The sequence below is a fragment of the Oncorhynchus mykiss genome, chromosome 16 (assembly GCF_013265735.2).
Source record: "Oncorhynchus mykiss isolate Arlee chromosome 16, USDA_OmykA_1.1, whole genome shotgun sequence".
NCBI classification, from domain to species: Eukaryota; Metazoa; Chordata; class Actinopteri; order Salmoniformes; family Salmonidae; genus Oncorhynchus; species Oncorhynchus mykiss.
This window is the reverse complement of record NC_048580.1, coordinates 29,899,568-29,926,513: the sequence shown is the minus strand read 5'-3', so window position 1 is coordinate 29,926,513 and position 26,946 is coordinate 29,899,568. Positions and strand designations below refer to the sequence as shown.

The 26,946-nt window shown below is 39.4% G+C and overlaps 1 protein-coding gene across 1 annotated transcript; it reads right to left on the bottom strand.

The window, feature by feature from the left end:
• Positions 1–1,349: 1,349 nt before the first annotated feature.
• Positions 1,350–19,222, bottom strand: LOC110491801 (eukaryotic translation initiation factor 3 subunit L). The gene is made up of 15 exons (XM_021565566.2): positions 19,073–19,222; positions 18,442–18,484; positions 18,029–18,239; positions 10,032–10,111; positions 9,123–9,184; positions 8,874–8,943; positions 8,691–8,764; positions 7,305–7,476; positions 6,917–7,071; positions 3,861–4,031; positions 2,906–3,039; positions 2,429–2,602; positions 2,053–2,242; positions 1,829–1,909; positions 1,350–1,587 (listed from the first exon to the last, which is right to left on the bottom strand). The coding sequence occupies exons 1-15, from the start codon at positions 19,100–19,102 to the stop codon at positions 1,504–1,506; spliced, it is 1,731 nt and encodes a 576-aa protein (XP_021421241.1). The 5' UTR covers positions 19,103–19,222; the 3' UTR covers positions 1,350–1,503.
• Between the last annotated feature and the right edge of the window lie 7,724 nt (positions 19,223–26,946).

Genomic DNA, 26,946 nt, shown 5'->3' with positions numbered 1-26,946 from the left:
GGACTCAATCCAGAAACCTTTCGGTTACTTGCCCAACGCTCTAACCACTAGACTAATGTTGGATGATCTGTGATAAAATAAATATACAACTTCCTCAGCCCCAGGGCCAGTGGGTTGATAGGAATTTGATACGTTGGCTCAACTCTCACCATTGGAGCACAATGGCTGGGTATTAAAGACACTGGCAGACACTAAGGAGGTTGAGCTGGTAACTACTTCTACTGATTGAGCTGTCAACGACTATCTTCATGACGTTGACCCTTTGACAGATTGGGGGGCACACAAAATGCTGTAAATCGTGAATGCTGACAATCTCTCAATACACAGCTCAAGATATTTTGGTTGACAATTTATAGTTGAAATGTGTTATATACACTGAACAAAAATAAACGCAACATGTGACAATTGCAACGATTTCACTGTGTTAGTTCATATAAGGAAATCGGTCAATTGAAATGAATGAGGCCCTAATCTATGGACTTCACATAACTGGGCAGGGGCACAGCCATTGGTAGGCCTGAGATTGTTGGAGGACCACCCACTGGGGAGCCAGGCCCAAACAATCAGAAATAGTTTTTTCCCCCAAAAAAGGGCTTTATTAGGGACATAACTACTCGGTTTCATCAAACGTCCAGGTGGCTGGTCGCAGACGATCCCGCAGGTGAAGAAGCCAGATGTGGAGGTCCTGGGCTGGCGTGGTTGTAAGGCTGGGTGGACGTACTGTCAAATTCCCTAAAATGGAGGCGGCTTATGGTAGAAAAATTAACATTAAATTCTCTGCCAACATCTCTTGATGTATATTGCTGCAGTCAAAATGCCAAATGCACACTCCCTCAACTTGACATCTGTGGCATTGTGTTGTGTGACAAAGCACATTTTAGTGTCCCCAGCACAAGGTGCACCTGCGTAATGATCATGGGGTTTAATCAGCTCCTTAATATGCCACACCTGTCAGGTGGCTGGATTATCTTGGGAAATAAGAATAGCTCACTAACAGGGATGTAAACAAATGTGCGCAACATTTGAGAGAAATAAGCTTTTTGTGCGTATGGAACATTTCTGGGATTTTTTACATTTCAGGTCATGAAACATGGGACCAACATTGTACATGTTGTGTTTATATTTTTGTTCAGTGTAAATTAATATCTAATCTCATAGCAGTTGAAATAAAATATAATACAAAACTCTGAGGTCCTATAAATAACTGGTGGCACTTGAGAGTAAAGATATTGATAGCTAAATGTTGCCATCTAGTGGTTCTGATTTAGTTCATTAACTACTGTACTGTTTGAGGGTACTAAAATCACAGTACACCCATTTGATATATAAATTATCACAATGACTCCATGTGCAACCCAACAAAATATGGCTTTTAGCTCACCACTTCATCCTTTATTGTTAAATAAAAAAAGCATTATCAATCGTTCTGTTGGAGGATCAACAGAGCCAAGAAATAGAGAGCCAGGTAGGCCAGATTTAGTGGCTGTAAATCAGAGGTCAGACTCATGTGGCCCGGGTGGTTGTGGTGGCGGCTGTGGCATTGGTGCTGGCTCCACTCATGGCCATCTTCTTCAGCGTTCTGTTCAACTGCATGGCGAATAACACAAGTACAAACTGACTAAACATTTATTTTACATTTTTACTGGAATAAACCAAATTCAATTGCAGATAGGAGCCTTTAACGTTCCTATTCTGTGACCTAAAAATATATAATTAAATACAGAAGCAAACGTCTGCAATATAACAGAAATACTATGATAAAGGTAAACAGACTGTTGCTACCTGGAAATTCTGCTGTAAAGTAATTTGAAAATGTATAATTTCTCACCTCCTCAAACTTGTGGATCTGTCTGATGAAGAAGTCTCCATAGCGACGGGCCACCTTGGTGTCTGCGATGTGGATCATGTCCTACAGGCACATAAGACAATGAATACAAGTTACTTCACTACATTATGTCCAAAGAGTTAATTCCATATTGACGGAGTTAATACATTAAACAGAATCTAAAACGAGGTGAGTGGGCTCTGTGTAACGACATCTCACACACACACCTTGTCGATGTAGAAGTCGACCTCGGAGGCGGACTGGAATTCTCCGTCCAAGGCAGAGATGCCGCTGGTCCACACCAGGTTCTTCATCTTGTGTTTGAAGACCAGAAGCTGGATGCGAAACTCCTGCTCAGTCATGTCCAGGAACCCTGCCAGCTTGGCCACAGGCATGGTGGTGTAGAGCTTCAGGAAACTGTACAGCAGAGAAATGGAGCAGTGTGAGGTTAGAGGGGGAAACCAAGGAACCATGTTAGAGAGCAATGCTAGAGAGCTGGGTCATGATCAGTAGGGAGAAATATTTTGAAACGAAGTGAAACAGGGAGGTGCTGAACTTGACTGACTGTAGCAGCTCACCAGACTCTCAGAGATAACTCGTTACCTGCGGATGGTAGAGAGCTGCGCCTGTTGCTGCACCTCCTCAGCGAACACCTTGAGCTGCTGCTGGAAGGGCTCCTTGTGGTAGTTGGGGAGCACATTATCGTAGTTGGGCACCACCGGGGACAGGAACTTGGGACAGGCAAAGCTGAAGAGCTCCTCAAACACCTGCAGGTCTCTGAGGTCACAAAGTCATGTCAGTCAAGTCTCAAACACCAACTATGGCCCAATTCAAAATCGAACTGTAGACCCTTACACACTGTGCACCTGTGGCAATCTGAGTGGATTTGACAGGTGCAAGTAAGCAATATGGTAATAGCTCCACCTTGCCCTCTGATAATCCAGGTGGAAGTTTCACTATATTGCTTAGACCAAACAAATCCTGTCTGTCAGATCTCCACATAGGTCTTGGGCCTATAAATTCCTCTAGCCCTTAGAGTTCCCAAAGTGTGGTAGTAAGTGTAGACTTTCTCTCGCTCACCCCTTCTGCATGCGAAGCATCTTGTCTCCATACTTCTCCCTGAGCTGAGTGTGGATGCTTTCGTCGATGCGCATGGGGTACATGGTCAGGGCTATTGCCAACAGCCCGTGCATCTGCTCGTTCTGCTTGCTGATCTGGAGGAGCAGGAAGAAGGGACTCAACCAATTACCAGGGTCGTCTTCATTTTAAAAAGTTTTCCATTATGTGCACTAATGAACATCACCCAGTTCTGAGAGGGAGATGTTAATCATAATCAGTAATGTAGTTAGGCCCACTGACCAATATTCCCCTAAGAAAAATATATTACTGAGAACATTGTAAGTCTTGTGAGCAGAAACTTTAACATTGTGAGCATTCTGTGCAACTTCCTGTGTGCATTTACTTACACGGACGATGTACCCGCTTCCAGTTAATTTTAGACATTTGCCAAGTAAACTACTGAGGCTATTTGAGCCTATTAGGCCTATCAGTGGCCTACTAACAAAAACAAGGCATCCATTTTCATATGGAAATAGCTATTGATTTCAGCCTATAGTGGCCTTTATGGTGTTCAATGTTGGCTTATTCTATTAGATGTAAAAAACATTACGAAGGGTTTGACATGAACCTTTTTCTGTTTAGTTGTCTGAAAGCTCAAGTCACATGTCTAAAAATAGAAAATGGTGTGTTAACACCATGGGCCTAATACGTGACTGGAAATTGAATTGTATGATGCAAGAAAGCACTTTTCAAATTCAAGCGTGTCTCAAAATACCCCTTTAAGACAAAAACAAAGCTCTTGCCAAACTTACTTTTCAAAGAAAGTAATTGATGGAAGCAATCACTCGCCCATGGCTGAACAAAGAAATAGCTATAACATGGCAATAATTTGCTAACAATATCAACATCTGCGCGGGCTGGCATTTCTTCTGTGCGGCAGTCCGGAAGGTGCATGCGCACAAACATTGTCACTGACCATCTCATATTTATAGGTGGACCTCTGAAACATGTTCCTGGTCCTCTGGATGTAGAGTAGGATGTTGGCAAAGACACGGATGGCATCCTGGTACCTCCTCATCATCAGGTAGGCAAAGCCCACGTAGTAGTAGGTGGTGATCTGGCACTCAGGCACACGAGAGTACATACTCTAAGAGAGATTAAATATAAAGTAGAGGGCAGTGAGTGGGTTAGAGCAAACAGGGAATCAATTGAAGAGAGAAATATGGAGTAGAAATATGGATAGAGGTGTCTCAACAGTTAAGGCCCACCCCTTCATTCGTAGGTCTGTCAATATCAGAGAGTGGGCATTTGGGGATAGATACGGAGACAGTACAGGTGCATCAAAGCTGGGACCCGAGACTGAAAAGCAGCTTCTATCTCCAGGGCATCAGACTGTTAAATAGTAACTACTAGCCGGCCTCAGACCAGTACCCTGCCCTGAACTTCAGTAACTTAGTAGCCGGCTACCACCCGGTACTCAACCCTGCACGCTAGAGACTGCTGCCCTATGTACATAGTCATTGAATACAAGTCAAATAATGTTTACAGCTCGGGGATATGATCCAGAAACCTTTTGGTTACTGGCCCAACGCTCTAACCACTTGGCCAAATTTTTTTTATATGAAAAGTCGATTGATTAAACTGTTGCCGACCAAAATCCCCAGGAGGGGGAAAAAACTGTTTAAGAATGCTTTTTATTAATTGATGAAATACCAGTTGATGGAAAACACATTTGACAGTCATGCTTATCAGTCTATAGATTAATTAGCATATTTATTTTTGGGGGGAATTACATTGTTCCGTGTGTATCTTTGTTAGCTTTTTGATAAATAAGATGCATGATGACTATCAGACACGCACAGCATACAGAGCCTATTTTGACTTCTCAACTGGTAATTGAAGTGTGCCTCACACCACTTTACAATGTGAGCTGGAGGCCGTATGCATTTTAAAAAACATACTTTATTTGAAACGTGAATGTCTTATTTCATATTATGAGGCATGTCTTACTTACCTCACCTCAAAGTAGCCTATAGGCAAAATCCGACTATGGAAATGTGGAGGCAAATATTTTATAAAGACTTAATCGGCAGCATGTGAGTTTCAAGTTAAGGGAAGATTACAATTTATCCTACCATTTCTACCGTTCTGCATTCCAGTTATGATTTTTATATGCACGTTTTCATGGAACAATAACAACAACATGTTCATTTCTCAAAATCATTGCCAGGTGGTTAATCATAAAAATCTCAATTAGAATTACAAATATCTAAAAGTTAAGTCAACTATTTCAAGATTACCAGCCTCTGCCATTTAGACACATTGATATACTGTGATCCATTGGTGCTAAATAAATGAGCGCATGGACCTCATAGCCTATAGGCCAATGCAGTAGTACACCTATAACTTACATAGCTCTTTCACAGAGTGGTGGCTATCGAGGGGGAGCTTGTTGGAACGATTTTTTAAATAGTGTACTGTGAGGAACTAGAGTTTTAATATCATTCGCAATAGATGTTTAAAAAACCCTTTCCTACATTTCCCTGCAATTGGCCAGGTACTTATGCGTGCTCAGAGAAACAAGCCATCTCATTGCTCATATGGAGCACACCAAACAAGACTAAATTTAAAAAAGTACACAAATCTTTATGGTTATGAAATAAACCAAAACTTATTTCCCACAACTGCAGCAGGTTGTGAACTCTGAAAACAACATTTCCCCTCGAGAATGAGAATGGTAAATTACTTGTAATTAATACATAAATTAAGAACAGTTTATGTAAGCAAATTATGTGGATTAACAGTACATTTACTACTGGTGACATACAAATCTATTCCCCATTACATACTGTATGTATTTATCAAAGGGCAAACACAATTCACACAATGAATGCGCAAGAAATGGCGGGACACAGCTGAGCCATTCTGGAAAGAGACTCACCGATAGTCAAGAACCATAGCCCTTCGTCTTGTCTAAACATTTTAAATTATACCCAAGACATTATCTTCACACATATTTTAGATGCTTTTCACTGACACCCACAACTCAATAATTCAGGCTTTTCAAATAAGCGTAGGCTTACGAGCTTGTGATTTTAAACAATCCACAGAAATGTTATTTAATTAGATAATGAACCTCTATTCCTCTGTGGCTAAGTCATGCTTTCTTTCTGGTGAAGTATTTTGAATAATTTTATTTATTTCTGTGTAAACAGGAGTAGTTATATAATTTTGGCAAATGTATTTCCATGTACTTCTCTATTGGACCCACAGCCATGCCATTTATGTCCTGTTATATTTGTTTTCATATCAACTTTCTTTCTTTGTCCAGAATCCAAAGGCACAATCCTAGTCTTATTAGCAACCCATCCTAGTTGTTGCATCTTTAGATTCCCCCTCTAAGATTTTAACTGAGATTTTCACCACAGTCACATACGGAACTGCTATCAGGTGCACTGTTTAGAATGGCGTTTTCTCAGGTGTTCATCCGCGAATTGTATTTTGACAAATGTTAGAACATGTTTTATTGGCTGTTTCATTACATGAGCTGCCTGTTCTGTTAAAATGCACTACCATATTTTAAATGTGATTTGTGTCATTCTGAGCACCGAGGGTGGACACCCTAATGGGTGCATATGGGTCCGGAAAATTAAAACCTTCCCGGTCACGTTATCCAGCGCCACATTTTCCAAACAGAAACCCTAGATATGTATATATCTGTATTCTAGTTAACGCTCATCCTATATAATTACTGCTGTGCACACCTTTTCGATTCATATGCTGTCCATGACACACACCATCATATACATATATTCCGAACCCTGACATTGCTCGTTCTAATATTCCTATATTCCTTTCCTATTGTTAGATATTACTGCACTGTTGGAGCTAGGAACGTAAGCATTTCACTACACCCATTATAACATCTGTATAATATGTGTACCTGACTAATACATTTGCTTCAATTTGGAGATGCATCTCCAGCTGTACTGTATGAACATTGACAGTATTACTATACAGTGGCCAGTGTACCTTCTTGTTGAGCTCGATGTTCTCCAGGACTTTGATGGCCTGGTAGTAGTCCCCGAGCAGAGAATGTAGCCTCAGCAGCCCCACCAGGCTGAAGTACCCCAGCATCTTATATAGGGAATGACGGCCATACTCGCCAGCCACACTCTCTGGATCGCCTGCGACACAAAACACAACCTGTTAGAGCTGTCGTTAGAGCTGTCGCACAGGAACCATGGACTGCATCAACCATTCAGTATTGATCATGTGGTGTAAGAAAATGTCAAAATATTTTGCTACAAATTATATATCGTTATGTCATAATATATCACTACAAACAATATATTGTTACAACAATAAGCAACAATATATCAATGCATATACAACGCATCTACAGCTGTAACTTCTTTACCTCCACTGGTATAGACCTCCAGCTGGCGGTTGATGTTGCTCTTGTCCACCAGCGAGTGGAGCACGTTTAGAACGCTGTGGACATTCCAGATCTTGGGGTTGTTCCTCAGGAACTCAATCTCCTCCTCAGACTTCTTGGCTGTCTTGCAGCGATACTGGCTGAACGACTGGAACTGGTTGGGGAAGAAGAGTGAACTTGTTATTCAAATGCAGTCACAATTCCATGCGTCATAGCAGCTTCAAGACAGAGGGGTACCAAATGAATGTCACTTCGAAATGTCCTTGTTTTTGAAAGAAAAGCTAAAATGTTGGTCCATTAAAATAACATCAAATTGATCAGAAATACAGTGTAGAAATGTTTAATGTTGTAAGGGACTATTGTAGCTGGAAACAGCAGATTTTTTATGGAATATCTACATAGGTGTACAGAGGCCCATTATCAGCAACCATCACTCCTGTGTCCACATTGTGTTAGCTAATCAAAATTTGATTTTAAAAGGCTAATTGATCATTAGAAAACCATTTTCCAGTTATATTAGCACAGCTGGAAACTTGTGCTGATTAAATAAGCAATACAACTGACTTTCTTTAGACTAGTTGAGAATCTGGAGCATCAGCAATTGTGGGTTCGATAACAGGCTCAAAATGTGTTGTGCGGGAACTGTTTTATGAAACTGCCAGTTGAGGACTTGCGATGCGTTTGTTTCTCAAACTAGACACTCTAATGTACTTGTCCTCTTGCTCAGTTGTGCACCAGGGCCTCCCACTTCTCTTTCTATTCTGGTTAGGGCCAGTTTGTGCTGTTCTGTGAAGGGAGTAGTACACAGCATTGTACGAGATCTTCAGTTTCTTGGCAATTTCTCGCATGGAATAGCCTTCATTTCTCAGAACAAGAATAGACTGATGAGTTTCCGAAGAAAGTGCTTTGTTTATGGCCATTTTGAGCCTGTAATCGAACCTACAAATGCTCCAGATACTCAACTAGTCTGAAGGCCTGTTTTATTGCTTCTATAATCAGAACAGTACTAGCTGTGCTAACACAATTGCAAAAGGGCTTTCTAATGATCAATTAGCCTTTTAAAATGATAAACTTGGAGTAGCTAACACAATGTGCCATTGGAACAGGCGTGATGGTTACTAATAACGGGACACTGTACACCTATGTAGATTTACCGTAAAAATCTGCCATTTCCAGCTACAGTAGTCATTTACAACATTAACATCTACACTGTATTTCCGATCAATTTAATGTTATTTTAATGGACAAAAAATAGCCTTTTCTCAAAAAAATGACATTTCTAAGTGACCCTAAACTTTTGAACGGTAGTGTACATTTTGAAGCTGAAAAACTAATACACATGCAACATACCAAACTATGTTAACTTACCTGATAAATGAATTCATCAATAATGTCCCAGAGCCACTGGTTGGGTAGCTCCAAGGGGGCGGGTCCATCTGCATCTATATAGAACAATATATACCTTCTTATTGAGGCATTGAAAACGTCCAATGTAACACAGTGTATTATGAAAATATATTAAGACAACAAATATTTAGTACTCAAACTTACTTAGAATGTAGTTGAAGAGGTTGCAGTAATTGTAGTAAGACTCAAATCTCTGGTCGAGAGTGGGTCCTCCCTAATGGTCAAAGAACACAAAAGCATTATTTAAGTAAAGTCTTCCAAGTAGTGACATTATTATAGTTCTGTGCACTGTAAATCCATTGGATTAAATCCATCCAGGACAGGAGATGTAAGATGTATAATTTAAAGCTGATAGGTGTTAAACAATGGTTCTGTGGCAGGATAGATACTCACACTGACTTTAGCATAGATGTGTCTGTAGTACAACTCCTTATACAGGATCAAGAACACAGCATCTGAATGGGCCAACAGCAAAAGTGAGCAAGCGCAACAAGATAGACTGGCACAACATTCTTTGCCTTCTTTGCTTGTTGGCATTTATTGTAATGAATCTTGGCCTGGAGGCAGCTCTGCAGTGGTCAACAGCTGGCACAAAGTCATAAAATCTGATTTTAACCCTAACCACACTTTAAACCCTAATGCATAACCCTAAATTAAAACCAAATAACACATTTTTACAATATAGACCATTTTGAGTGCAGCTGGCCCATTGAGCAGAAATTGCTTTTTCCGCTTCCAAGGCAAGACTCATGACAAACATTAACCTATGCATTCTTCCCACTTCATTGTCAATGGAAAACAGCAACAACATGAATACTCTACAGAGGCGGCAATCTAGTTTGTGAACCACATAGTCTCCACTTTAAAAGCAAACAGCTCTAAAGAAAGCAGAGAACACCCTAATGGACACTAGACATCCTGTTTAAAGTTTAAACTCCTACCATCAGGTCCACATTTCTCTGTCCACCGTTGCCAAAACAACAAATAAAGACATTCAATCATGCTGCTATAGCATTTTTTTTTTAAAAGACGCATGTTACTACTGCACGCCACACTACAATAACTTGAAATTTTGTTAATTCCAGCAACTTTGTCCAATAAATGTGTGGTCCACGTAATTTTGTGTCACACTTCTTGTGTGATGTCTTTTTGGATATGATTCTGCTGCAAAACCAATTAACCCCGGAGAGATAATAATGTCTTCTACTTAGTACTACTAACTACCACCACTCGTGTCCACGATCATCTGAACGGCTTGTGCCCAAACTGGAAGGAGAAACAGCAGTAGACTGGCGCACTCACCGTTTCCAACGAGGGAAGCGATGGCCTCAGCCTCTGGCCAGGGAGATGTTTTGAAGAAGCGGTCAGTCAGCTTGTTCCAGCTAAGGAGAGAGGGAAAAATGTGTAAAATTACAACTTTAAACTTAAGTGTTTTAAAATGACAGACCCCAATTAGTTGACTGAGAACTTTTTTGGGCCGAGCAATAGCATATATATACACAACACACGAGATGGAACGAATTGCAAAAATCGCTGAAGTTGGAGACTTTCATCTCCCTCACCAACTTCAAACATCTGCTATCTGAGCAGTTAACCGATCGCTGCAGCTGTACATAGTCTATCGGTAAATAGTCCACCCATTTTTACCTACCTCATCCCCATACTGTTTTTATTTATTTACTTTTCTGCTCTTTTGCACACCAATATCTCTACCTGTACATGACCATCTGATCATTTATCACTCCAGTGTTAATCTGCAAAATTTAAATTATTCACCTACCTCCTCATGCCTTTTGCACACAATGTATATAGACTCCCCCTTTTTTTCTACTGTGTTATTGACTTGTTAATTGTTTACTCCATGTGTAACTATGTTGTCTGTTCACACTGCTATGCTTTATCTTGGCCAGGTCGCAGTTGCAAATGAGAACTTGTTCTCAACTAGCCTACCTGGTTAAATAAAGGTGAAATAAATAAATAAAATAAAAAATGGCCACAGGGTGGGCACAGCACAAGGGGAGTGTGGCTAAAAAATAAACATCTCTCTCCAGAATGCACTCTCCTGGAAGTTGGAAATCTGAGGTTTGTAGTTATTCCAAGTCTTTGCCTATCCAATATACAGTGGAATATTTGGTCTGATTGCACTTCCTAAGGCTTCCACTAGATGTCAACAGTCTTTAGGACATTGTTTCAGGCTTCTACTGTGAAGGGGGAGAGAATGAGCGCTGTTTGAGTCAGGTGTCTGGAAGAAAAGCCATGAGCTCAGTCTCGCGCTCGCCCGTGAGAGTTAGCTGCGTTCCTTTTCCTTTCTAAAGACAAAGGAATTGTCCGGTTGGAATATTATCGAAGATTTATGATAAAAAGAGACTTAAGATTGATTCTATACATCGTTTGACATAGTTCCATTACAGTTCGTAGAAACGTCGTCTGAACTAAGTGCGTGCCCCCTGTGAATTTGGATTTGTGAACTAAACGCGAACAAAAAGGATGTATTTGGACATAAATGGACTGTATCGAACAAAACAAACATTTGTGCAACTGGGATTCCTTGGGAGTGCATTCTGATGAAGATCAAAGGTAAGTGAATAGTTATGCTATTTCTGACTTCTGTTGACTCCACAACATGGTGGGTATCTGTATGGCTTGTTTTGGTCTCTGAGCGCTATACTCAGATTATTGCATGGTGTGCTTTTTCTGTAAAGCTTTTTTGAAATCTGACACAGCGGTTGCATTAATTAAGGAGAAATGTATCTATAAATCCATGCATAACACTTGTCTTTTACCAATGTTAATTATGAGTATTTCTGTAAATTGACGTGGCTCTCTGCAAAATCACCGGATGTTTTGGAAACAAAACATAACTGAACATAACGCGCCAATGTAAACTGAGATTTTGGGATATAAATATGAACTTTATCGAACATACATGTATTGTGTAACATGAAGTCCTAGGAGTGTCATCTGATGAAGATCAAAGGTTAGTGATTACGGAAGAGTGGCCAGAAAAAAAGCCATTGCTTAACCTCTCTGAGCACGGAACCCGGTAGCGGGCTGAAATTCCACAACATACAGTGATCGCTACATTAATAGTCATATTAAACATTCATGAAAATACAAGTGTCTCACATGTATAGAAAGCCTAGAATCTTGCTAATCCAACTGCGTTGTTAGATTTAAAAAAGGATTTACTGCGATGCGATTATCTGAGGATAGAGCCCCATAAAAAAAACAATTTCAACCAGCACAGGCGTAACAAAATCACATACTGCATAAATAATTTACCTTTGACGATCTTCGTCCGTTTGCAATCCCAATGCTCATTGGTACACAATGAATGATCTTTTGTTTGATAAAATCCATTTTTATAACCTAACAAAACATTTTGTGAACCGCTTGAGTTGTGAATTCCGTCTCATTCCATTTTCGACGACACATTCCAGGTAAATAACCCACACAGAACGTGACTTTTCCAGTCATGTTTGGTTTCATTGCAATCAACTGGTTTGTTTGTAACACAACCAAACCTGATGGGCCATTTCACAGGATGTATTGACTGAAAGAAACCGATTTGAAGACAACAAGTAATGACATCACTGTGCACCAATGATTTGCCCGCTGTTTCGTTGATTGACTGTATTTTAACCCAATGACCACTGATCGTCTTGAAATCTAGCTGGGTAGATAGCCAATGAGCTGAGCTAACGGCAGTATGTGGTTGTGTGTTGGAAGACCAACCCATGTCGTAAACTCCAGCGTAAAGAGAGTCATTTGCTATTGAAGTTTTATTCCGGAAGGAGCTACGCATTTTACGCATAGCGTTGTTTTGGTAAACGTGCAGATTCAGCTGTTTATATATCAATCAGTATGGCGACTAAGTCAGGGAAAGCTAAATCTAAGTCTAGATATACAGATGTACACACAATTTTAGAATAAATTAATCGGAAAAGTGAGACAGATTGTTGTAGGAGGATTAATTTAGCGATTCCCAAGTGGAGGAATATTTTTGGAACGGAGAGGACACCGTTGTAGCCACTGTGTATAATCTGTAACGTGCCTGCAAAAGAGGAACAATGTCACAGTTTTGGACTGGTAATTTCTTCTCATGCTAATGCCCTTGTTTGAAATTAATAATATAAAATATTATTTGTGATTTTTACATTTTAGTAGCAATATATAAACATGTCATGTCATGAAATGTGAGATGCGTGTGTCTGCCGCCCCACCCCACCCCCAAATGAAATAGCCTATTTGAGGCTGTTGAGGGGAGGGCCGACCCACAACAATTGCCAAAGTGAAATGGAAACAGTAGATACAGCTGGTCTGTTGTAATATAATAGAGACCGTAGATCTAGCTGAAATGTCATAATATAAAAAAGAGACAGTAGGTGTAGTATGTCTAAAATAATATATTCAACCTTATTTTCCCTGTACTCTATATATACCGTAATTTCTGGACTATTAAGCGCACCTGAATATAAGCCGCACGCACTGAATTAAAAAAATATATGTATTTTGTACATAAATAAGCCACACATGTCTATAAGCCGCAGGTGTTTACACAGCCTTTAAACGAAACACGGCTTTTTACAAAAATTTAAATTAATAGGCTTTTAAACTAAACACGGCTTGTAACAAAAATAAATAGGCGTTAACAAAACACGGCTTGTAATAAAAATAAATAGGCTTTTAAACAAAACACGGCTTGTAACAAAAATAAAGAGGCTTTTAACCTTGTGACTAGGGGGCAGTATTTTCATTTTGGGAAAAATAACGTTCCAGTAGGAAACGGGATATTTTGTCAGGACAAGATGCTAGAATATGCATATAATTGACAGCTTAGGATAGAAAACACTAAAGTTTCCAAAACTGTAAAAATATTGTCTGTGAGTATAACAGAACTGATATTGCAGGCGAAAGCCTGAGAAAAATCCAATCCGGAAGTGCCTCATGTTTTGAAAGCACTGCGTTCCAATGCGTCCCTATTGAGCAGTGAATGGGCTATCAACCAGATTACTTTTTCTCTGTATTCCCCAAGGTGTCTACAGCATTGTGACGTAGTTTGTTGAAGAACACCCGTAAGCGGCTACATTGCGCAAGTGGTCACCTGATGCTCTCAGAGTGATTCTCACTCTGTATGCCATTCATGCATTAGACCTTCCGTCATCCATCCTTTGACGGATGAGTCGCCTTTCCTGTTGACAGTCAGAGTGAAAGGCAGGGCAAACATCAGAGGAACCTCATCCATATTTATGATATCGTGGAATGCTCCTCTATCTTTGCATCAGTGAATTTGCGGAAGTTTGAAACTTTTTCCTCGTAGTCGGGAGGGAGCTGCTGACACAGACTCGTCCGTAACCCTGATGGACAGGCCTTTACGTATCATAAATCTTAGACACCACGATGGTCCACCTCTAAAATCCTCAAACTTCATTGCGGCGGCGATTGTTTGGGCTTTGTCGGATCTGCACAGTTGAAACACCTCGGCCGTCTGCTCTCTGTGTGTTGAACCAGTTTTCAAGCTCATTTTCTAGTTCGGGCCATCTGCTTTTCTTCCCTCAAAGCTTTTGTTGTCTTTTTGCACCGAGTCAGTTCCTCACGCTGCTGTTTCCAACGTCTTATCATCGACTCATTAAGGCCAAGCTCCCGTGCAGCAGCTCCATTTCCTTTTCCAACAGCCAGATCGCTCGCCTTCAACTTGAAAGCTGCATCATATGCATTTCTCCGTGTCTGCCATGATGTGGGTGACAAAATGACTACCGTAATCAGAATGATGGGAAGTTTGAGCGCGCTCGATTTACGTCACATCATGTGACAGTGCTCAGTTTTTTGGCGGCATGAATCTTGTGAAAGCGGGAAAAATCTATAAATTAGCCGCGTCATTGTATAAGCCGTGGGGTTCAAAGCGTGGGAAAAAAGTAGTGGCTTATAGTCCGGAAATTACGGTATATCTGTTTATTATACCTCAGCAGCACAATATTGTCTAGAGCTTTGGCAAAGTGGGTGATGTTATTATCCTTCCTGTTTGGCCCTGTCTGGGGGTCTCATCGGATGGGGCCACAATGTCTCCTGACCCCTCCTGTCTCAGCGTCCAGTATTTATGCTGCAGTAGTTTGTGTGTCGGGGGGCTAGGGTCAGTTTGTTAATGAATTTATTTGCAAATTATGGTGGAAAATAAGTATTTGGTCAATAACAAAAGTTTCTCAATACTTTGTTATATACCTATTGTTGGCAATGACAGAGGTCAAACGCTTTCTGTAAGTCTTCACAAGGTTTTCACACACTGTTGCTGGTATTTTGGCCGATTCCTCCATGCAGATCTCCTCTAGAGCAGTGATGTTTTGGGGCTGTTGCTGGGCAACACGGACTTTCAACTCTCTCCAAAGATTTTCTATGGGGTTGAGTTCTGGAGACTGGCTAGGCCACTCCAGGACCTTGAAATGCTTCTTACGAAGCGGAAGACAGAGGAGCCCCTTAAAGAAGAAGTTACAGGTCTGTGAGAGCCAGAAATCTTGCTTGTTTGTAGGCTTTTGTTTTAAATGAGAATTGCATTGAATTGCCTACAAATGTACATTTACATATCCCATACATTCATAAGAGAATATGTGGTACCCATGATGTGTAGAAAGTGAATTCTGAATTATTTTGTCTTAGTTAAAAACAAATTGTCAACCAGCAGGCTTTGATTAATTTTAAAATATCCCCGTCCAAGTGGAAATTCTTTAAGAGTTATATGGAGGCCAATTAGATGGTGGGCCGATCATATTCGATCCCATCATACTTTAACTTGATGGATGCAAGAATGAGACCTGGAAGTAATCGCGATGGCTAGCTTGATTAAGCCTCCTCCATGTATATGTTACTAGGTCAGGGTTTTTCAGGCTCCATATAACCACTAGTTCTAAAGTATTTATGATATTCATAATCTCCTTAAGTGCATGAGGTTGATAGTTTGTAGTGTGATTTCCTTTACGATCCATTGTGGCACTTAAAACCGTATTATAATCTCCCATCATAATAACAGATTAATTTGCTGCTTGTGAGCCCAATAGATTAATTAGATACATTTTCAAAGCAGTGTGGATTAATTAGCCAGATCTGTTTTTTATCCAACAGCATATTTTAAAGGATCCATTTTTTGGATAAATTTTTTTTTTAAATTCACCCATTTTGAGTTTCTTTGCCCACGAGAAAGAAAAAAAAATTCCTGTAAACGATAGATATTATATTACTTTAGCCAGGTAAAAATGCATTTTTTTTTAATGATATGCTAAGCAATTACAATTTTAACTGGTTACACGCTTATTTCCCCGCTTACAATAATGATACCACAACCAATGTTGGTAAACTTAACATTAAAAAGCCCCATGATGATTAAGTGTCCATATTGCTGTACTATAATATTTGCACTGTTAAGCATACTGTAGCTGCAACTGTGTAAACCTCAGATTGTCCTAATCTTCCACCCACTAAAACCTCCCCCCATATATACAGTGCATTCGTGGAGTATTCAGACCCGTTGACTTTTTCCACATTTTGTTACGTTACAGCCTTATTCTAAAATGGATGTAAAAAAAATAAAAAAACATAACGACAAAGCAAAAAAACGACAAAGGTTTTTAGAAATTTAAGCAAGTATTCAGGCCCTTTGCTATGACTCAAAATTGAGCTCAGGTGCATCCTGTTTCCATTGATCATCTTTGAGATGTTTCTACAACTTGATTGGAGTCCAATCAAGTGGTAAATTCAATTGATTGGACATGACTTGGAAAGGCACACACCTCTCTATATAAAGGTCCTACAGTTGACAGTGCATGTCAGAGCAAAAACCAAGCCATGAGGTCGAAGGAATTGTCTGTAGATCTCTAAGACAGGATTGTGTCGAGGCACAGATCTGGGGAAGGGTACCAAAACTTCTCTGCAGCATTTAAGGTTCCAAAGACAAGTGTGTTTCCATCATTCTTAAATGGAAGATCAAGTTGTAGAAACATCTGAAGGATAATCAATAGAAGCAGGATGCACCTGAGCTCAATTTCAAGTCTCATAGCAAAGGGCCTGAATACTTATGTAAATAAGGTATGTTAAATTCACTAACGTTTCTAAACCTGTTTTTGCTTTAAATATGGAGTATTGTGTGTAGAATGAGGCAATTTTTACGTAACAGAATGATAAGTTAAGGGCTCTGACATTTCAGAATGCACTGCATATCACTAGTACATTTACCGTTAATTCCAATAATATCAAATCTACAATGTTTTTGGTTACGGTCACTTCTGTTAATGCATTCAACATATTATTCCAGTCTTTTACCGTTCTCATTGTCGGAGTGGACACTGTTTGCTGAGTCCACAACCTATGCTACAATTGAGAAACAAGTTTTGGTTTATTTCCTTCCATTTACAACTTGTCAATTTAGTCAGTCTTTTGTTTGGAGCTCTCCTGTCAATGTTGAGTAAGGATGCGCACCCGATTATGCAAAGTAGGCCTGCACGCCAATGTAGGCATAGAAATGTGCCCATTTGGGGAACTGATAGCATTTCTGACTGGCTTAACACCACCACCAATGAGCTGTGGAGCTTCTCAAAGTAATGTTTTCACCTTAAACAGCAAGCCAACAAAGTGTGTTTTATATCCATTGAGAATGACAATAGTTCCTCAATGTATTTTAAAAATCTCCCTTTCGTTAACCACTCGGCATGAAAGGGAAAAATTTAACACCTACCTGATTACTTCTTATCCCTTGCACAAATAACCAACAGCTGTGTCTGTCCCAAGCTCATTGGTGTGGGAAACTGAAGGCCCACAATATGCTATACAATGTTGCAAGTTTGCTAGCGCGAGCTTCGACAGGATTCAAGTTAGTCGATATGTTTCAAGTTTGTTGCAGACAGACCATTTGTAGCCATAGTGATTTTTTTATAAGAAATTTATTTTTTTAATCAGGATATTTTCTACCTGCAGGCTGCAATGTTTGTATTCGTTAGCTTCATAGGCTATTTTTACATAGTTGGCAAGCATAAGAAGTTACTTTTTAGGATTGTATCATTCATTTAAACCTGGATGGAATTTTGATTACGGTAAGGTTTCTTTCTTCTGGTTATCCTGATCTCTGGCTCCCTCGAGTCATTTGTGTCTTATTTCAACATAAGTGCTCTTAAAAGCATCAGAATGCATATATAGTTGATTTTATTAAAACAGAATGTGTCTATTTGGAAAATAATACAAAATTTAGACCCATCAGATTTATTTTGTCAAGGGACAGCACTGTATTAATGTTACGATAACTACAGAAAAGACAGTACCTGTTCTCGTAGACATCTTGGATTTCGTAGATCTTCTGCTCAATGCTCTCGCTCGACACACGGTTGGCCTGCAGCTCGTACACCTTCTGGTCAATGAGGTCTGAGATGGTCTTGTGGAAGTACTGCAGGAAGTTCTTGATCACCTCTGGGATGACGTGGTAGGTCTGCTGCTCGTACTGGCGCTCGTAGGCCAGGTCAGCTTTAGGGTCACCTGCAAGAAGATTGAGGAATGGTGAGGTTCTTAAGGAATAGTGTTGCACCGAAACGATAATCATTGATGTGATTTTTTTTGGTGTCTACTTTGCGGTACAATTAACTGATGGAGCGAGGCGTATGTAGTGACTACACACGAAACACATGCCTGACATTTGAGTGTTGTTTATGCACTCATATCTAGACAAAACTACACTCACCAGTATGGAGATAATCATCATTTGTGTAGGAATAAGGGTCATACTGTGGAGAGATGGAAAAGTATGTCAATTCAAATCAACATGACATATGTTGAGACTTTCCTCTTTAACTAACAAGCAGTCAAAGTCCAAATCCTAGTTGGTGAAACCAGAGTAATTAAAATGTCAACATATTTAGCTAGTTAAATAACTAATTACGGCCCAACGTTTCCGGGTATTTTTCTTCTGAAAGCTATTCAATGTGATAACAGCAAATATTTGTATCTGATATTTTTTTTTTAAATCACTCAGAAGCCAGACAGACATTACTCCCCCATGAGTTAACGTTAGCTACGCGTTGCGTAGGCAAGGTAAAATAGGTGGTTTTCGCCAACTGGATGACTGGCTAACTAGCTAATTCATAACAAACACTAGTAAGCACATGTAAAGCAACAATTTATGATTATGTGAAAAAAATATAATCAAATCAACCGCCTAGCTAACTTGGGTAGCTATGCCGCTAATGTTAGCAACTATGGTTAGCTAGTTAATGTGGCGTCCTCTACTTCGTAATGAGCCGGTGAGGATAGCCAACATTAGGTTACCGCGCTATAACCTAAAATAAACTGTAGAACATAAAATTGGTATGTACTTCTTCGGTTTCTTCGGTTTGGTACGACATGTTAGGATATTTCCAATCTCGTACAGAAGTGTGTGCTTAACAAAACCACGCAGCTAGCGGGGAAAGGAACCGGAAATGGATTTGCAACTAGAACAAATAGTAGACAGCAGCATGCTGGGATTGTGGCGGAATGAAATTAGGATCAGATGAGCTACTGGCGTGGAATCGATTGACCGTATTTAAGTGATAATGCCGGAGAAGCCAGTGTTTTGTTTTGTTGGATATATTGGCACGGGGGTTGTTATGCCCGAAAATAAGTTAAAATCAAATTGTATTGGTCACATACACATGGTTAGCATATGTTATTGCGAGTGTAGCGAAATGCTTGTGCTTCTATTTCCGACAGTGCAGCAACATCTAACATGTAATCTAACAATTCCACAACTGCCTAAAAACGACAAATCTAAGTAAAGGAATGGAATAAGAATATATAAATATATGGATGAGCAATGACAGAGCAGCATTGGCAAGATGCAATAGATGGTATAAAATATACATATGAGATGAGTAATGCAAGGTGTGTAAACATTATTAAAGTGACTAGTGATCCATTTATTAAAGTGACCAATGAGAGGCAGCAGCTTCTCTGTGTTAGTGATGGCTGTTTAACAGTCTGATGGCCTTGAGATAGAAGCTGTTTTTCTGTCTCATTCCCAGCTTTGATGCACCCGTTATGTTATGCATAGAGTGACTCATTCCTTTGGAACTTTTGTGAGTATAATTTTTACAGTTAATTTGTATTATTTATTTAACTTGTTTTTATTATCTATGTCACACACTGTGGCACAGATATAAAGAAGAGTCCTCTATCAAAGTAGTAAGATGATTGTAATAACTTTCCACGCTAACAACTGAATATAACAACTGAATAATTTGATAATATTAAATAGTGTCTGATGTAAATATTTTCAAATGCAATAGTCCAGTGTTTTTATATGCATACTGAATGCACTACATTTTTATAGGCATTTACAGTATAACTTTTTATTGTTAGATACTAGTTTAAAATATATTTTGAAATGTTGCAATGGAGCTCGGCATTTATCCCAAAACTCCATTCATTTCCCCATAGGCTTTGTCCAACAAATCATGGCGTAGTTGGTGCCTAAAAATAGACTTAGTGTCTACAAATATTACATTTGAGGCTGCTGAAAGGAGAATGGCTCATAAATGGCTGGAACGGAGTGAATGGAATGGTATCAAATACATGAACACCATGTTTGATGTATTTGATACCATCCCACTATTCTGCTCCAGCCATTACCATGAGCCCGTCCTCCCCAATTAAGGTGCCACCGACCTCCTGTGTTGTATTACTATTGCTATCTATGGTCAGGTAAGCACCCTACAAATCAGGTTGCTTAACTTGACACCTGGTGGCATGAATTTGCATTGACAGGATAACATTCTGACTTGTGTTGCACGGTAACTAGTAGCCTTATGCAGACACATTTACCCTTGGCTGTAACCTTGCATTTCTTATTGTGAGTTGTCGATGTGTCAGATGGAATTTAAATGTACATGACTCTTTCCTCTACTCTATGACATAGACATCCAGACCATTTAGGCATTTTTCTTAAATAAAAACAAACCCACATTTTAACACTTTATGGACAGTATTTTGTTTTTCTTTGTATTACGCTATTATATTAAGTACAACCTATTTGTTTATGCTTATTTAACAAAGTTTGTCTCAATCTGTTTCATTTATATCCATTAGTCCTTTCTTTCGACATGATCGGTGTGCACTGAGTGATAAAACTTCACACATTTTTCATGTACCAAATGCCTGCATGGTAGGCACAGGCACGTGTGTGTCATGAACAACTTTTTCTTGAGCAACAATAGTGCAATCGGCGGATCGCCTTAATGCCTTCATTGAAACTGACACAAAACACAACTATGTAGAGTTTACACAAATATTAGCACCTTAGCTCTTATTGCAGGACTTAACTATGAAATCACCATCTCAGTCAGTCTATTGTGTGTATTGAACATTTATATTGCAGTGTACAGCAGAACTATGGATGGTAAACCCAAGAAATGGAGTATCAGCCTACGCAGTGACACCCAGAGAACACAACTGTGTAGAGTTTACACAAATATTACTGTCTAGTGCTTATTGAAGGATTTTGGCTGTTTGAAATCATCTTTCCAGTCAGTCTATTGTGTGTATTGAACATACATATTGCACTGTTTAGCCTGACCTATGAAATGGGGTATCAGCCTACTCAGTGACAGCCACAGGGGACAATTCTCAAGAGTTTACCCAAATATTAGGATCTTAGCGCTTATTGCAGGACTTTGACTGTGGGAAATCACCATCCAAGTCAGTATTGTTTGTATTGAACATTCATATTTCACTTTACAGCCTAAACTATGGATGGTGCACCCATGAAATGGGGTTACAGCCTACTCAGTGACACTCAGAACACAACTGTGCCTAGTTTACACAAATATGACTGTCTTAGCTATAATTGCAGGACTTTGACCGTGAGCTCTTTCTATTCTAGTAAGCCTATTCTAGTAAGTCTAATTGCAGGACTTTGACCGTGAACTCTTTCTATTCTAGTAAGTCTATTGTCTGTATTGAACATTCATATTGCAGTGTAAAGTTGAACTATGGATTGTACACCCATAGAATGGGGTATCAGCCTACTCGGTGACATCCACAGAACACAACTATGTAGAGTTTTTGTTGTGGTAGCTGTTAATGGCCACTCGACGACAAGCATTTTGTGGTGCATTTCTTAACAGGGGTTTTCTCCGAGCTTCACATTAAATTTACCTTAAATGGAAGAATGCATTTTTGGCTGGAAAAAGTACTTCTCTTTGGGGTAGCCATAACTGTATTTTGCCACTAGGCTCTGCTCTTGAGTACCAAGAAAGACCACATAAACTGCTTTCATGTGTTGTGTGCTTTTTTTAACTAAACACACACTCCTTTTTCATGTCAACAATCAGCTGACAAGGTGGAAGACGACTCCTCAAGCTCAAGCACCTCAGTCGTAAGCTGCATACTCACATTAGCATGAAGACCAATACTTATTTCACAATCGATTGTGGAAAAGGCTTGGCCGCGAACGGCACAGCTATGAATTGGTGTACCCGACTATTTAAAATGAACACGTCCCAGGTTAGAAAATCACTAGTCGGACTCCTTGGAGAACTACCAACTAAATGAATGGGCTCCAGTAAAGATAGGCATCATGGAGTAAGCAGTAAGTAGCCTTTACCAGAGGTCTCCAACTGTGGCCTTTTCCCTACCAAACCGGTCACAATTGGTACCCTAATACTAGCTTTGACTTTCCTACACAATGCAGTAAGTGCTACTTGTTTATGGAACATAAAATCACCTGAAAATATTGACTGCCCTTTTTCTGCTGATTTTAAAACACTTTCAGATGATTTCAAACAGAAGCTTTGATTCCATAGCTCATAAGTGCTTCTATTTGGGGTAGACTTTTTTGTTGTTGAATATCAAATCACATTTTATTTGTCACATGTGCCGAATACAACCTTACAGTGAAATGCTTACTTTACAAGCCCTTAACCAACAATGCAGTTTTAAGAAAATACCTAAAAAAAAATATGAGAAGAATAACAAATAATTAAAGAGCAGCCGTAAATAACAATAGTGAGGCTATATACAGGGGGTACAGGTACAGAGTCATTGTGTCAATGTGCGGGGGCACCTGTGTCGAAGGTAATTATGGACTGTACATGTACAGTTGAAGTCTAAAGTTTACATACACTTAGGTTGGAGTCATTATTAAAACTCGTTTTTCAACCACTCAACAAATGTATTGTTAACAAACTATAGTTTTGGCAAGTTGGTTAGGACATTTGCATTACTTAAGATATTTTTCCAACAATTGTTAACAGAGATTATTTCACTTATAATTCACTATCACATTTCCAATGGGTCAGAAGTTTACAGAAGTTTTGACTGTGCCTTTAAACAGCTTGTAAAATTACAGAAAATTATGTCATTGCTTTAGAAGCTTCTGATAGGCTAATTGACATCTGAGTCAATTGGAGGTGTACCTGTGGATGGTTCATCCTTGGGAGCAATTTCCAAATGCCTGAAGGTACCACGTTCATCTGTACAAACAATAGTACACAAATATAAACACCATGGGACCACGCAGCCGTCATACCACTCAGTAAGGAGACGCGTTCTGTCTCCTAGAGATTAATGCACTTTGGTGCGAAAAGTGCAAATCAATCCCAGAACAACAGCAAAGGACCTTGTGAAGATGCTGGAGGAAACAGGTACAAAAGTATCTATATCCACAGTAAAATGAGTCCTTTATCGACATAACCTGAAAGGCCGCTCAGCAAGGAAGAAGCCACTGCTCCACACCGCCATAAAAAAGCCAGACTACGGTTTGCAACTGCACATGGGGACAAAGATCGTACTTTTTGGAGAAATGTCCTCTGGTCTGATGAAACAAAAATATAACTGTTTGGCCATAATGACCATAGTTATGTTTGGAGGAAAAAGGGGGACGTTTGCAAGCCGAAGAACACCATCCCAACCGCGAAGCACGGGGGTGGCAGCATCATGTTGTGGGGGTGCTTTGCTGCAGGAGGGACTGGTGCACTTCACTAAATAGATGGCATCATGAGGTAGGAAAATTATGTGAATATATTGAAGCAACATCTCAAGACATGTTAAAGCTTGGTCGCAAATGTGTCTTCCAAATGGACAATGACCCCAAGCATACTTCCATAGAAAATCCCATAGAAAATTTGTGGGCAGAACTGAAAAAGCGTGTGCGAGCAAGGAGGTCTACAAACCTGACTCCGTTACACCAGCTCTGTCAAGAGGAATGGGCCAAAATTCACCCAACTTATTGTGGGAAGGCTACCAAAAACTTTAACTTGGGTCAAATGTTTAAGACTCAATTAGTATTTGGTAGCATTGCCCTATGTAAACTTCTGACCCACTGGGAATGTGATAAAATAAATAAAAGCTGAACTAATTTTCTCCACTATTATTCTGACATTTCACATTCTTAAAATAAAGTGGTGATCCTAACTGACATAAGACAGGGAATGTTTACTAGGATTAAATGTCAGCAATTGTGAAACTGAGTTTAAACTGTATTAACTTCCGACTTCAACTGTAGGTAGAGTTATTAAAGTGGCTATGCATACATAATAACAGAGTAGTAGCAGCAGCGTGGTTTGTGTGTGGTAAGGCACATAGTCTGGGTAGCCATTTCATTCTTATGGCTTGGGGGTAGAAGCTGTTTAGAAGCCTCTTGGACCTAGGCTTGGTGCTCCGGTACCGCTTGCTGTGCGGTAGCAGAGAGAAGAGTCTATGACTAGGGTGGCTGGAGTCTTTGACAATTTTTAGGGCCTTCCTCTGACACCGCTTAGTATAGAGGTCCTGGATAGCAGGAAGCTTGGCCCCGGTGATGTACTGTACGCACTTCCCTCTGTAGTGCCATGTGGTTGTAGACCGAGCAGTTGCCATACCAGGCAGTGATGCAACCCTTCAGGACCAAAACGCAGCGTGGTTATAGTTCATGGTTCTTTAATAAGAGACACTAAACATGAACACAACTACAAAACAAGAAACGTGTAAACCAAAAACAGTCCCCGTGTGGCACAAACACTGACAAAGGAAAAAATCACCCACAAAATACCCAAAGAATATGGCTGCCTAAATATGGTTCCCAATCAGAGACAACGATAGACTGCTGCCTCTAATTGAGAACCAATCTAGGCAACCATAGACATACAATTTACCTAGACCGGTAACAGCCCCATAAACATACAAAACCCCTAAACAAGTCAAGCACAAATCCCCCATGTCACACCCTGACCTAACCAAAATAATAAAGAAAACAAAGATTACTAAGGCCAGGGCATGACAGTCTTGTTGTGCTTTGACCATGTTAGTTTGTTGGTGATGTGGACACCAAGGAACTTGAAGCAACTCTGTTTATTCAGTTTTACACACATAATAAGACCACACAATAAACTATTTAAATAATATACTCAACTAGAGGAAGGAAAAAAAAGGAACAATATAATGAAACCGTTAGACAAGTTAAACACACTGGGCAGAAGGGTACAGAGATTAAAGGGCAATCTGTAGTTGGAGAAATGCAAGTGTAAACAAATAAAACAACTGGTCAAAACAAGCTCACATTTTAGGCACTTACAGGACAAGAGAAATAAGGCATCCACAAGTCTGATTCAATAAGCACATCACCAACCACAATGTCCTCCCAAAAGACCCACAAATAAATGCTCCTCCAGCCAATAAGTCACAGGAGTGTCAATTCACTTAGTTTTGTTTTAATAAGAATGCCATCAGAGGTTGGAATGTTCAAAGACTGGAATGGAGCCCAAGTATCATAAAACAGTTGTGTTCCCACGTGTATTGAATACAATTTTTTATTTTCTAATTTCAGAGAGCACAACACATCTCCCACCCAATACGATAGGGGAACTACCATCTTCCAGTTATGGAGTATTAGCTGTCTAGCTAAAATAGTTGTTTGTATAAGCAACAGTGTCTGACTGAATTCTTAACAGGGGGGTACCAATGGGCAGTACTCCAAAAACGGCTGTAAGGGGAGACGGATCTATAACAGTGCCATATATATATATATATATATATATATATATATATATATATATATATATATATATATATATATATATATATCTATATCAGAGAAACATTTAAATATTAATTCCCAGAAACCCGACAGTTTATGACAGTTCCAAAACATATGAAACAGTGTGGCTGGTTCCGTTTTACGTCGAACACAAGTAGGATAAAAATCAGAGAATATTTTTCCCAGTTTAGCCCCGGAACAGTGAATCAAACAGCGAACCACACTATAAAGGAAAATCCTGTTAGTTCACGGTAAAGGTCTGGCAGCACGGGTGCTAGAAATAGACTGTAAAACTACAGACAAAAAAATGTAAATAAACTGTGATTTACCTTACATCAAAAAGTATATTACTGCAATTTTACAACATTAACCCCTATTTTTTTTCCCTAGAATCTTTTTTATTTATTTTAACCTTTTTATTTAACTAGGCAAGTCAGTTAAGAACAAATTATTATCTTCTAAGACCGCCTAGGAACAGGGGGTAAACTGCCTTGTTTAAGGGTAGAACAGATTTATTTACCTTGTCAGCTCGGGGATTCAATCTTGCAACCTTTCAGTTATAGTCCAACGCTATAACCACTAGGCTACCTATAGCTAGAAAACAGATAATTGTCATCATATTACAAAAACCTACTCTGAATATACACTACCGTTCAAAAGTTTGGGGTCCCTTAGAAATGTCCTTGTTTTTTAAAGAGGAGCACATTTTTTGTCCATTGAAATAATATCAGATTGATCAGAAATACAATGTAGACATTGTCATGTCTTTACTATCATTAAATAAAGACTTTTAGTATTTATCAAAGATTCTCTAATTAGTATTACGCGATTAAACTGATTTAATCATGTAACTGTAACTAGGAAGTCGGGGCACCAAGGAAAATATTCAGATTACAAAGTTATAATTTCCGAAACTTTTCAGATATTTTATATCTGATCAATTATTCTTCGAATTAATGAATTATTTACTTTACCTCATGCTTGTTCCAAACATGGTAAATTGTTGGATATCTGCACGAACCCAGTCTTCACTATGAGTCATCCATACATCAATTGTCTTAAATCATTTATTTATTAACGAACTAAACAATCACAGAAGTGCACACACAAACAAAGTAAATATGGTTACAAGAAATGATGGGAGAATGTGACCTAGTGGGCTAAACCGGCATCGCGGCTTGGTGGACAAAAGGGGAGTGGGGG